Source organism: Mixophyes fleayi, chromosome 1, assembly GCF_038048845.1.
Source record: "Mixophyes fleayi isolate aMixFle1 chromosome 1, aMixFle1.hap1, whole genome shotgun sequence".
Taxonomy (NCBI): Eukaryota; Metazoa; Chordata; class Amphibia; order Anura; family Limnodynastidae; genus Mixophyes; species Mixophyes fleayi.
This window is the reverse complement of record NC_134402.1, coordinates 249,313,904-249,328,037: the sequence shown is the minus strand read 5'-3', so window position 1 is coordinate 249,328,037 and position 14,134 is coordinate 249,313,904. Positions and strand designations below refer to the sequence as shown.

General features: G+C 36.1%; 1 protein-coding gene across 1 annotated transcript in view; it reads right to left on the bottom strand.

Annotated features, from left to right (window-relative positions):
* The window catches only part of KDM4C (lysine demethylase 4C), a 458,533-nt gene that overhangs the window by 16,364 nt on the left and 428,035 nt on the right, over positions 1–14,134 (bottom strand). Inside the window, exon 19 of the mRNA XM_075209347.1 lies at positions 13,105–13,275. Coding sequence (XP_075065448.1) covers positions 13,105–13,275 — 171 coding nt within the window. The remainder of the gene's footprint in view (positions 1–13,104; positions 13,276–14,134) is intronic.

The following is a 14,134-nucleotide window of genomic DNA, read 5'->3' as shown; positions in this document are numbered from 1 at the left end:
GAGCTGGGAGGATGTGTCTGTGTAACTGTGGCAGCCATGCTTTACAAACTCCATATACATTTTAAAAAGAAGACAATGATTTGTAGAAAGACAGCTACAAAAAAGACCATTAGATGCATGCCTAATAGGTACTCAACTTATGGGATTGCTGGCTACAACCATTTTAAAATTTGTTTTTGGTTGGGGTTTGTAAAATTTAACAAAATGTTTGCATTGTAACATTCTAAAACAAACATCTGTCCTAAATATAGCCTTTTAAGATTTCAACATGTACTCTCAACTCTGATTGTCCTACCTATGCAATTAAGTAACAATTAGAGCACTTCACCATCTGCACTGCAAATATGTTGAAAACTCACTAAGCTTAAAATTAAGTTTCATAGTTTTATTTTTACACACCCATTAAATATTCACCTGCTTCTAATTAGTCACTGAACATGCATTAAAACTGAATTCAAGGTTAAATTCCTCAAAAAGAGAGAAAGTACAATATTTCACAAAGGGAGTCAACACTATTGGTGACCTTGTGCATAGTCCAGCAGCCCCCCTCTCACATTATTTCATCCTCTTATAAATTGCTCATAGAAAATATGTTCTCTTCCCTAAGTTCACCTCCACCTGGAATCAAGAAGTAGAACAGCAAATGGAAGAGTCAGTCTGGAATACCATATTCTGTATACCCATGCCTCCACTCAGAGCATCACCGTTATAGAAACACAATACAAGGTAATCTGAAGATATTATGGATCCCTTAGAGTCATCAGTAAATTTATTCCTGGCCTTCCTGACACTTGTTGACAATGTACACCTCTCCACATATGGTGGACCTGACCCAGACGCACCTAATTTCGTATGGAAATCATTAATGTTTGTAGAGAAACTCTTTAGGGAATGTGCCAGCTGGACCTGAGTTCTGGATCGCTATACTGAATTTTCCTCCACCTGGTGCTTGTGGCTTGAGTATAAAGAATCTTCAGCTATAGATTTCATGTCTCCGAAAGACCCCTCAGGAAGCCTTATGCTTTTGACTAGAACGTTGTCACACACGATGGATGTATAGAACACATTAATCTGCTCCAAACGAGAGAGTCTAGGAGACAAGGTACCTCTATGGGGCCAATTAAATTTGTCCATTTTATTCTAGGAATACCACAGAGTGCGCACTTTTACCATTAGTACGGTTAAAGTGCACAGTACTACTGTTAGTATGCTAATTTTAACGCTGATTTTTGCTTGCACCTCTCGGAGCAGCGAGTAAAAATCTGTGTTAAAATTACCGTATTATAGGTAACAGTAGTAACGCCTTGTTAATCCTAGACTAACTTGGCCGAATTGAATCTGCCCCCTAGAGTTCAAAGAGTACTTGATGCCTTTTAAACCCTCAATCTCTCTTGCAGAACCAAAGACCTACCACTTCCCCTTCCCTCCCTAAGCCCATTGCTTTATGTGTGTTTTTTGTATGTCTTTTGTTGTTGTTTTTTGCTATCTAAAGAAAATAAGTATACCTTTTGTGATTAGCGATTAATGTATTGTACCAATTTATCTTATGGTATATGTCTGCCTTATTTCCTTCATCTGTTTCAACTTTAACTTTTTTTTAACTTTGAAAAATTACATACATATTAAATGCAAGTAATCCACTGCTAAACTCAGTCTAGAATGCATTCTAGAGTATAGGTTTTATAGAAAAATAGTATCTTAGAATGAGCAATATTAACATAAAAACAGCTAGGGTTGAAATGGCACAAAAAGGACAAGAAAGCCACAGTGATGTAAACATATTCTAGTAAGAAACCACTGCGAAACACCTTCTTCAGACACTAGCAAAAGTTCCTAAACTTAAAACTGCTTGTAGACCAATTTCTTTTGTACATTTCAGCAAAAATATTAACATATTCTTCATAAAAAATGCTTGTGGTTTAAAAAACTAGACAAAAACACAAGTCTGGAAATCCCAAATACATACAATTTAAAATACAATGTATAACAAAATCCAATGGAAATAAAAGAAATTGTGGAAACATTTGTTTAACTTGATGCAAATATGTAGTTTCATAAATGTAAAAGTTTGCCTATGATGATATTAATATATATATACCAATTTGAATATGAGAATATACTGCCCAACAGGTGCCTTTATTATTTATATTAAACACTTATTTTTAATGTACACTTAAGTGCACATGAGATACTGTACTCACAAACATGAGCAGAGGGCATGATAATCATTTTAATTGTATTGCATTATAAATGTAAATGTATTGCATTAAATTAATGGTCAACATCTATATATCATATACAGTAAGAACAGGTATGGATTATCAGTGGTGTGACTAAAGAGACTTATGCGTATTTTTGCCTTGGGTACCCAGTAACTTCACCCATATGCAAATCACTAGACCACATGACCACACATTGTATGATGCCTCAGCCTCATTTTTGGTCCTTCCAATGATTGGATGGGCCAAAAATGTCTACTACAAATATCTTAATTGGTGCATTTACCCTACCAGTTTTATTATATAATTTTAACCATTTAGATTTCCCTATCTTATTGTGGGCGTGTATCTGCAAACAAAAATAGTGCAAAGTCTCAATTGTGGGGAGACACTTCCATTACACCCCCTGTATTTTACAGGTAAAAGGGCGGAAGCAGAAATGTCATTGCTTTTCATTTATGTTTGCAGTCTGTTCTGCTTGTAATTTTCCAAAACAAATAAAGTAAAAGTATACTTATGAAGATGCCGAGTGCTAAAATCTAAGCTAATTAGCATACTGTTATCCATTTCATTTTAAATAATTTTTGTTTGTTTTGCAGTACAAATCAACAAAAGCTAAAGATAGGGCAAATGCATTCTCTCACACACTATTCACAAATTATTTTGTATCATTTTTATTTATTTTACTTTTACATGCCTTCCTTATTGACAATATAGCCTAAGACCTGTTGAAATGAACTGGTTAATACAGAACCCAAAGAACTATGTTGTCCACATACGCTTGTGAGTCATCTAATTGCTTACTGTTCTATGAAGAAAAGCTATAAGTAAAACAATTATTTTGTCCCAAAAAGTTTTTTTTTCTTTGTTGTTGCCACAAAAGTTAAGCGTGCAGTTAAGTCAAATGACTTATGGAACAAAGCACATTGCAAAATATGTGTCAAGAGAACAATGTATGCTGTACTGCAGAACCTGTTTCAGTCCTTATCTGCCTGAAGTGTAAACGTACAAAGTAGATTATCAGACATGTTTCCATTTAATCAAATACAATGCTTCAGAATTGAGAAACAATACATCCAAATGGTTCTACATTTTCTGTTTGATTAAAAGTACTATTTAAAATAAATTAACTGAAGTGTAATTTATATATTGACTTAAGTATAATTTATGATGGAGTATGATGTCAGTCATTGATATTTTTTAAAACTTTAAATACAAAGTTTTATGTATTACATTTTTATGGGTAGGAACCAGGGAAGTGCTCTTCCATTGCTGTATGAATGTCATTTCTTCTTTTACATACAATGCTTTGTTTAATGCAGTGACAGCACTTTTGTTCTCGTCCCAGGTACACACTAATACAGTACATTTATCTATGTCCCAACTTCCCTAAACGTCTATTGTGGAAGGGGCTAGTGCATGCAGCATGATGAGAATCGTGCTGCAAGTTGCTGTGTGAGGCAAGTGTGAGCACAGGCGGCAGCACACAATCTATAACCACTTTGGGGAAGTAAACACACTGTAATAATGTATAGAGAGTGTTCTCTTAGTTCTGAAAAGAAAAAAAGTTGCCCCTTTTTTACACTGGAATATTTTTTTCCATTTTTAAAAGTTTAATGTACATACAGGTATATTTAATATTTTATAGGGTGCTAACTTTATTCAAAAGAAAAAAATATATAAAGCATAGAGTTGTTGTATTTTTAAACATTGTGGCATGTTTTATATTCTAAACTCTTCTAAAAATAAATTCATCCTGAAAAATACTTGAGTTCAATTTCCATTGTTCTAATGCTAGACATTATAAAGCGCTTGTTTATTTCACTTCGTATCACATTACCATGTAATTTCTATTGCATTTAAATATTCCTTTTGTATATACTTGTGGAGAATGTGAAAAGAAAGCCAGAATTGCATCCAATAAAAGATATAATATAAACTAAAAAGCAGTTTGGTTAATATTAAAATATGAATACTATATTGGTATAAAATTGTCCACAAATCTTAAAACTTTCTCCCAAAATGAGTTGGTGTCAGAGACATTAGCTAGACTAGAACCAGAAGTTTTTTTTCTGCCACAATGAGGCACATGAAGAGAGAGATGGTGTTGATGGAGGGAGGGAGATGGTCTTTGTGGCAGGAGAAGGTAGGAAAGGAAAAGCCAATGAAGGCAGGCAGGGGAAACAGGGCCAGGGAGGAGGGTAAAACAACAAGTGATCAATGGAAAGAAGGACGGGAATTTGGAGAGAAGGGAAGAGCAGCAAGGAGCCTGCACACAGAACAGTTCCAGTACCTTTTTTCTCCTGCATACATTTAGAGGCAACTAAACTGGGGAACCATATACCTGTACAATGATCCTTATTTTTTTAACCACTAATAATATGGTGAATTAAATATGGGAAATGTAGCAATAGTACTTTCTAAATTAAGTGTATGATACCAAAAGGCAAGAGGCACCTGTTGTTCTTTCCCATTAATTGCGTTACCTCCTTTGTACTGAAACATGCGACACTGACTTCTGTCGCATCACTACCTGCAAAAGTGTTCAAAAATACAATGCACACAGGTGTAATTTCTGACTGACAGCTAGCAGCTGATAGATGTTATGAGCAGGACCTGGTGGGAAGAACTGCTGAGAAAAAAAAACAGCGAGAAAAGGGCTTGCGCGGCCCAGATATGTTTCTGCATATTAGACTTAAACATTACACTTTATAAAATCACCAGCATATTATGCAGCACTGTACATCGAGGAGATCATAATACAAATAAATATTATAAAATTACATTAAGCAGCAGGTAAAGATGACCCTTCACAAATGAGTTTATAGCCTAAGAGGTGGGGGACAACTGATACATAAGGTATGCGAGTCATTTCAATTGAAGACAATTCTCCTTTACCCTACACAGTGCTAGAGAAAAAGGAGATAGTAGTGTAACCACAGTGTAAACATTTTATTAACGCATGTGAATTAATAATTAAAAACAAACCCAAATCACTGGAGAATAATATATTATTAAAGGACAAGGAATACATAATAACGCATAATAACAACAGAAAATTTCATAGCATAAAACCATTCTTACATATGGTAAAAGGTTAAACAGGTTTTACTCAGAGATGCAATTGTTCAGATTAAGGGCCTGACCAAAGCAGGGTTTGTTAATACCTTGAAAGGGATCAGCTGACTTGCAGATAACAACCTCAATCTTTGGAGACATCAGTCTCCTGGGCATTCACACTGTTAGCCGTTCTCCAGCACATCATCAGCAAAGCTTTATAGTGCTGTATGATACACTGTGTGAATATTTATCTTAATTAGCAAGTAAAATGCTTAGGGTGTCAATTCAGCTACTTAAAAAAAAAATTGCACCAGGAAAAAAACATTTTGTGCTGGAAGGGGAATGTAAAATGCAGAACCTGATTTAGAGATGTGAAGGATGTGCAGCTTAGCCCAATCCTAAAATGCAGGGCAAAATTAAAGCTGGCCTGTGTGTGAGTGAATCAGGCAAGGAAAAGCAGTATTTGTCCTACATGCAACAACAGTTTGTAGCCCTTGTAGTGGAGCATATCTTTTTTGGCTATAAAATTTGCATTAGACTCTAAATTAGACCATCAATTTGCTGCAGAAAAATTATGACAGCTCTTGAAGAAGTCCAGTTAGACGAAATACTTAAGAGACCTCCAGCTCATACTTGCCTACTCTCCCAGACTATTCGGGAGGCTCTGGAATTTTGGGGAGTCCTCCTGGACTCCCAGAAGAGCAGGAAATCACCCAAAACCCAGGAGGAGGATAGGCAGCGAATCTCTAAAGGGGATGAAGCTATGGTGATGTGATGGCATCACCGCGTTTCCTTCCACACTTGCCAGTCTGGGACCCCCCCAGAGATGAATAATGCTGCTATACACATTTAAGTCGCAGTGTTTATTCTGGAGCTAGAAAGCTTTGCTTAAGATGTGAACGTTGTCATCTGTAAACCGGCTGGGAAGGGAGGGGAGAGTAGATTCTGGATAACACTGTCAATACGCTGTTAAACTCCTAATCATCATCATTATTTATTTATATAGCGCCACTGATTTCGCAGCGCTGTACAGAGAATTCATTCACATCAGTCCCTGCCCTATTGAAGCTTACAGTCTAAATGACCTAATATACATACATAGACAGCCAGAGAGAGAGAGAGAAAGAGAGAGAGGGAGAGAGAGTAACTAGTATGACACTGTCTCCACTGCCTGCTATGATTTTATCTGACAATTGTTTTTGCCATTGCTCACTATAGCACCTGCCATAAACATCTTTAAATAATAAATATAACATTCTTTCAACATTTCTTATAATGTCTTCATTTTAAGATACTGTTTCACACACAGTACATGTAAGGGAAAGAATTGTACATTTATAAATAAAATGTCACACTTGCCTATATATCTATCATTTGTTAGTATAACTCTAGAGTATATGGAATAATGATATAGGCATAACTTGACATTTTAGTCTAGGTCTACAATTGGCAGTGTTGGCCAGCACTAACAGATTAATGAATGTTTTAGATGGGGAAGTGAGGGGTCTGCACTCTGCTAGCACAGAAGTAGTCAGGAAGAATGCCACGATTATGTTGTAGTTTACATAGGCATATGGCAATTTTAATTACTATAAATGTGCTGTGTGTTTTGTCATTACAGTAACAGAACAACTAGAGATACTCAGGTCCATAAAAGAAACCTACATTAATTAGAAAAATTAAAATGAACGGAAACGAAAACAGAATTTTAGTAGGCACATTACAGGTCCAACGGTACTTTTTGGTTTTATGCTATATTGACTAAGATATGTACACTTATAAAAGGAGTTGTTTCTGCTATTTCTATTAATCTGTTTAAATGTATTATTCTACATTTTGAGAGGTGCATCTAGTCACATACTTTCAGCTGCAGTGTAATCAATCCATTCAGCGCAGTAATTGTGTTTGCTGCCTGGATAATGATGTGAAATACATGTCAGTCATATGCTTGAAGAGCCTTAACTGATGTCTTTCTATTGACTGCATCTTTTCCTTCACTCTGCATGTGACAGCACAATTTTTGAGTTGAAAACACAGGGAATTTGACTCAGAAAATGATGTATCATTGTTTTTTTTATATTCTATATTACTACTGCATTAAACTTCTCAAACTATTTTCCAGGTAGCTTGATTAAAAAAAAGCTAAATAATTGCATCCAAGTTTAAAAATTGCTTTCATTAATATAGATTGCTTTCTAATTTAAACTTAAAATAAATTAATATATTTAAAATGTTATTCTTGAAAGAAACACATGAGCCCTGCACTTGAGTGAGCCCCATGTTTAATGCCCTTCATTTGCTTTGTTTCTTAAAATAAACTGAAAGTCACTATGCAGTGAGTGCTGCATGCAAAGTCTATAAACTGCTTGAGCCTGGCCAAATCCCCCTATAGAAATAGTCAAACCCCCTACAATGGATATAGCCCAAAGACCTGCATTTCAAAAGGATAGCGTTGCTTGTAAACTATATCCCCTACATTGCTAATTTTTAACTCAATTTTTGTTTTACATTTTATTCTGCAAAATAACAATAACATGGAAACAGAAATTAACAGGAAAGAAGACAAAGGAAAGCAGCGCAGGATATACAGTGTAATGCTCACTGGAGAGCATACAAAACATATTTATGGCTGTAGCAAAGGTTTAACAACATTGTTATGGGGAGAAATGTGGCCGGCTAGATGTTCAGAATATAAGTACTCAAATTAAACAGTTTAATCAAATGGGAGGAAACAGAGGATGTGCTTTGGAAACCTATGGTCTCCCTATCGTAACGGAATTTTGGCAATAATTACAGCAAAGGGCAGGGGGGGCGAAGTTTACCAATATTGGGCAATTTCTGCTCTAGTAGCAAAAAGGATAAGACCTAATACATATCGATCAAGCGGCTAGTGCTGTAGGGGGTAGTGATGTAAAAGGGCTGCCAACGGGAGGAGGGGTATTAATGTACTGGTCAAATATTTCAGTCAATATCTTTTGCATCCGTGGAAAGCACCAGAAAATATGAAGACTTCCAACCACGCCACAGTTCATCCAACAAAATTTAGAACCGTTAGACCAGATTGTATGTCATTAATCTGGCGTTAAATACTTGAATTTGGCCATCTTCCCTTTAGATAATTTGAAGTGTTTTCCTCTCCAAAAGAAGGTAAGTGACACAGTATAAACCTTATTGAGGACCTGTTTAAATAAGCAAAGGAACTAAAAAGGTGTAAGATTTTGGGGAGGAGAATCATTTTTTAGAAATGTAGACTGCAATTTAAAGTTATACTTATCTTTTAGAGCGTCTAGAGATCCTTGTGAGGTTCCAAAAGCCAAAATTTCATATTTGGAAGTATTAAGTTTATAGTAAGATACCTCAGAGTATTCCTGATGAAGTCGACGAAGAGCCCTTTATTTATCTAAAGGGCGCTTCAAGTGTTATCAGGGGATTGCTGCCTAGCAAACATTTTCATATCTGAATTTAATTCTGACAGTGAGAAGGGTCTTTACCTGGTTTCTTTGAGGAAGAAGGAGATATTAGTGGCGTCATAAAACAAGTTGCTTAGCAAAGGGATTAGTGCAGCCTGGAAAGCATTAAAAGATTATTAATAAAGCCGTCAGGACTGTGAGATTTGTCTTTATTCAGTGTTTTGATAGCTCTTATAATTTCATGCTCTGTCCAAGGAGATCATAATGTATCAACTTCAGCTGGGCTCAAATTAGGGAGGTCTAATGCAGTTTAAACATGGCTAATAGAGTCTGATGTGGGTTGAGGGGTAGCTCTATCATTCTGGAGGTCATAAAGCTGTTCATAATATTTGGAAAATTGATTTGATATATCTAATGGATTAGAAATATGCCTACCCTGATTGTTATTTAAATTATTGATACAACTGATACCAATTTTACCTCTAAGCTTATGCGCCAGGAGCTTGCCTGCTCTGTTCCCCAAGATATACAATTTTTTAGTTGAGTCAGGCTTTGTCATTGTGGATTTGGAGTAGTGAAGTAGTTTTTTATGAGCTTATTTCAAATTTGTTTTGATCATGGGGTTCAGTGGGTTCTTTTTATGTTGAGATTATGTTGAGTTTCCTACCTGGGGGTAAATGTATCAATATGCGGGTTCTTCAACACCCGCGTGTTCAGCCTCTTCCGCGATTAAATTTCAAGCGGCGCTGCATTGTAAAGGGTTAACTTCCCTTTACAATGCAGCGCCGCTTGAAATTTAATCGCGGAAGAGGCTGAACACGCGGGTGTTGAAGAACCCGCATGTTGATACATTTACCCCCTGGTCTTTTTAAGATTTTTGTACCTCCGAATTCTGTCTTTTAATTCTGGCTTTAGCTTAAAACTGCCTTCAGTGCACATCAGTGAATGGATATAGATGTTTTTTCTGGCACATTAGTTCCATATAACTTGTAAGAGTCTCTTTCATCATTTGAAACCCTTCTGTATCGGACAGAATGTATGTAGGTAACCTCCAGGGGCTAGGGAGACAAGTTTTAGGATAATGCTTCCAGTTCCAAAGAGGAGCATAGTCAGACCACATGATGGGAAGAATATGAATATTTGAAATGCTTTGCAAAAAAAAAAATTCATCTGCTAAAAGAAGGTCAATACGCAAATATGAATTGTGGACAAGGGAGAAAAAGGTGAAACCCTCGTACCTGAGTGTTTCACTCGTCATGCAAATCATATTGATTAAGTATCTGGTGGAAACCACAATATAAGGTACGTTTGGTGTGTGAAGTGAGTTTGGTAGTAAGGGGTGTTGTGGTGATTTTTGAGTCAGGGGAAATATTAAAATTGCCCATATTATATAAGGCGCCCACTCTACCTTTCTGAATTTTCAAGACATATTTTTGTCTTGTATAAAGTGAAACTAACGTAATACATAGAGATCCCAATTTTCCCACCAAGATTATATAGTGGTCATTTTTATGTGCTACTTTCTTTTCAAGCTTACAGGGACAGGTATTACTGACTAGAATAGCCACCCCATTGTGATTAAAGGGGCCATCTGATGTGTAGCAGGGAGGGTATTTCTTGTTATTGAACTGAGGGGGAAATATGTTGTAAAGTATTAAAATAAGAGCTAATCTACGCATGTTAGGGGAGTTTAAGCCCTTAGCGTTTATGGAAAGAAAGCAAACCATTAATGAATGATAAGTACAATCAATATGTCTGCTTGGGAGAGAGGTAGTTGAACATCTTTTTGAGGGAGTTGGTAAAAGGGGAAGGATTAAAACTAAGGCGTGAACTAAAATAGTTTCTACAATCATAACCTAGAGATTGTGCAGCAGGATAAGTGTGGGATGGTGGTGATGGGGGGCAATTCTTGCCCAATCTGATGACCCAAATAAAAGTACAAATGTGAAACAATGCTAAGTTAAAGCTCATATTATTAAATAGTACTATAGATAGATCTATAAGAGGATGTTAACAACAACAACCATACCAAATATAAGTTAAGGAGTAACTTAATAACACAAAAAAACTTTAACAACATCCATCTGGTCTGAGTTTTTGGTTGCTTAACCTCATGAGTATTCCAATATCCAAATACAAGAAAAATCAGTTATCAGACATCTTAATAATGCAGCTAAAGCTGTGATCCCTATACCCTAGAGGTCCCCTGCACCCCCCCCCCTTCCTTTACAGAGTGGATAGCAAGAATTGACTTCTACATGGCAATGGATGATCTCTCCTTATCCAGTATGGACCGTTATACAGATTATGTTTCCACCTGGGCTAGCTGGTTGTATTTCAAGGATTCCTAGATGTTCAGTTCAATGTGTGTAAAGTGAGTCCAAATTAAAAACAGGACTTTGTCATGTCTCTGGACACCTCTGGGTTGGATCGCTGGCATGTGATATAAATCCGCTCTAGTGGTTTTTCTATCCCTCTACTATATCTTAAGTACTCCCTTATATTTTACACTATTCTGAGGATCTAATTCCCCTTCCCATCCTCCCTTCAAACTATGTTTCAACATATTATACTGTATGGAGATCCTGTGTTTAATTTGACCTATCAAATGATGATTATGATGTGTCTCTGTTGTGTTTATTTATCTATTCTTCAATAAAAAAGATTGTACAAAAAAAAAACTTTAACAATTTCAATGTCAATTACAAACTGAAAATACTTAAGCGATAAAGGCCTCAGTTAACCATACCATTTTATCTTACCCAACTCAATTTTCTTTTAGAACGTGTGTTAACTAGTGTCTGAGCACATTTTTGATAACATTCTTCCTCTTCTGCACATCCCTCTACCCCCATTTCTGAAACAGCCTTGTAGACAATTAGATGATTATAGCAGAGATTATTTAAAGATCTGAGTGTGCTGATCTTGTGGGAGGCTGTGACATGTCCATATTCTGCACTTAGCATATTCGAGCCAAAGGCCTCTTGTCTGTATATTCAAAGCAAAGTAAATGGCAGATTTCTGTTGTACTGATGCGGATGGTCTATATACACTGTGAGCCTGACAGAAGACCAGCACAACGTAACTGTTGCATTACTAGTTATTGCTATAAATTTATTGTCAGTTCACCTCTATTTCTTAAATTATTTTGTTTAGAAGAGAGACAGTATCAGAGCTCTAGTTATCAAAAAAAATATTAAATGTTTTTGGTAAAGAGTTAAACCTGCTGCTGTCATTTGGTTATAAATGCATTAAAATAATGCATTTAAAGAGCCACTAATGTTAATAAAACAATGAAGGGATTTATAAAAATATTAATATTGCATTTCATAACTCCTCATTAATGGAACTATGTAGAACAGTTCTGGCATTCTTAAGTTCAATATCATATTACTGGTTTTTTTTTCCCTTGCTTTCTGTGTTCAAGACCTTCTCTCTACCAAACAAAGGTTAAAGCGTACCCCTAACAAAGCCAGTCAGTTTGGGAGGGGGATAGATTTATTCTTCCCAGTCAACTGGTAACTCAAACACAACAGACAGGCTAGTGTGCCAAGTATACTGACTGCGTATGCGGAAGGGTCCCTAATTTCGGGGAGTCCTCTTGGACTCCCAGAAAAGCAGGACCCCCCCATCCATATCCTGGAGCAGGCCGGTATATGATAACAAGAAAGTATACATCCAACACTTCATTTCTTCTAAATTTCTAGCTATACAGAGAATAGTTTTATAACATATAACTCCACCTCACTTTTAAGTCAGTAATAATTTTGAAAAAAAGAATGCTATGACACAAGTCAGTAGATGGCAATTGGACTACGCCAAAAAGTTACAATACACAACAAAATAACTTCTCATGTTCAAATCTGTTCTTATCTGCTTTGAATGTCTGCACATTCTAATCACAGTAAAAGCATTCATTAAAACATTTCAGGTGTTTTTTTTCTGTAACTAATACAGCAAAGCATAGATAGCATTCCTAGAACTTTATGTAATCGTTATTCATAAACAGAGAAAAGATTTAATATAGCATTCATACTGTTGCAGGAATGCAATATTCCCATCTGTACTCTCATCTGTCAGTGGTTGGAGGGTTTCTTACACATGATAAAGTTTGCTTCTGTCAGATTTCAAGTCACAGTCTCAAACCAGTAATATAGTCTGTATGACAAATGCTATTAGTTTCTTAATTGTGTGATACTTTAACTTCTAGACAACAGTAAAGTGAATAAAAGGAAATATATTATATCAAAAGTGAACCATGAGACCTTGAGCTGATTGCCAAACTTAAAGTGGATCTGGGACAGAGATAAACTCTAACAATATGGGGATTGAGTTATATATGATGGAAGTATAATTTGAAGTATATATTTTAAACAATAGCAGTGTTTTTTTATCCAAAGAATTTAACAACTTACAACAATATCTTCAGGGAATGTATCCTTACTGACAGATCCATCATCGAACTCTACTTCATAGAAGGTCTGAGAGGTTATCTCTATAACCTTGCAACTGTAATATCTCGTATTTCTGTGTTTTGCAATGACGGTCTGCCCAATGCTTAGTTTCTTCCCTGTTGTTTTGCTTCTCTGGAAAATAGAACAATATAGGTGAGAAAGTTAGCTGCTAATTAGGTAAAAGTAGACATAAACAACTAAAGAGAATGTCTTTGTCTACAACAGTAGGTGCAACTCTTTAAGGCAGTCTCAGTATTTTTATCATTTCAACTTGTATGACTCGATTCCTTACAAAAATAAGAATATATGAAGGCTCTGTCCTTTGATACCTAGATTGATTTAAACAATTTATTTTAAGTCAGTAATCGATATTTATTTTATTCTAATTGATGTATGATATATTTACAGCGTTATCTGAGATTGGGTTACTATGATTTTAATAATAAATAAAATATGATATATTTGACATTCCACGAAAACTGCATTGACAGTGTGGCCACCTTTACTAGATATAACTTTCACTAGTAGTATTTCACTCCAGGAATACTCTCTGCTACCTTTTATATTATATGTGACCCTATACCAACCTTCTTCAACCACTGGTAGTATGCCATACAGTGCCTTTCTTATTGTAAAACTATCAAATTCCAATCACTTCGCTATCTAAACTTTTATTTCAGGGCGGCAATTTAGCAGAGTCCCACCACTTACTAAACTCTGATTGGTGAATAGTTCCAGCCATTCACCAATCAATGTGCTACTTGGTATGACCCTGACACACTGTCACATATAGTGTCACCCTGATTGACCCACCCTCCCCCTCTGGATCTGCTACTGTTTCAGCTGGGTTTCTTAGTCTAACCCTCAGCTTCTCTAGCCCTGCTTTTCCTGCCCATACTCCCAGGCACTGGATTACTTGATGCCGATTTGCTACCTACTTTGTCCCCTTCCCACCTCTGTATCCCCTTCACCTGGCTTCTTGCAAAAAAAT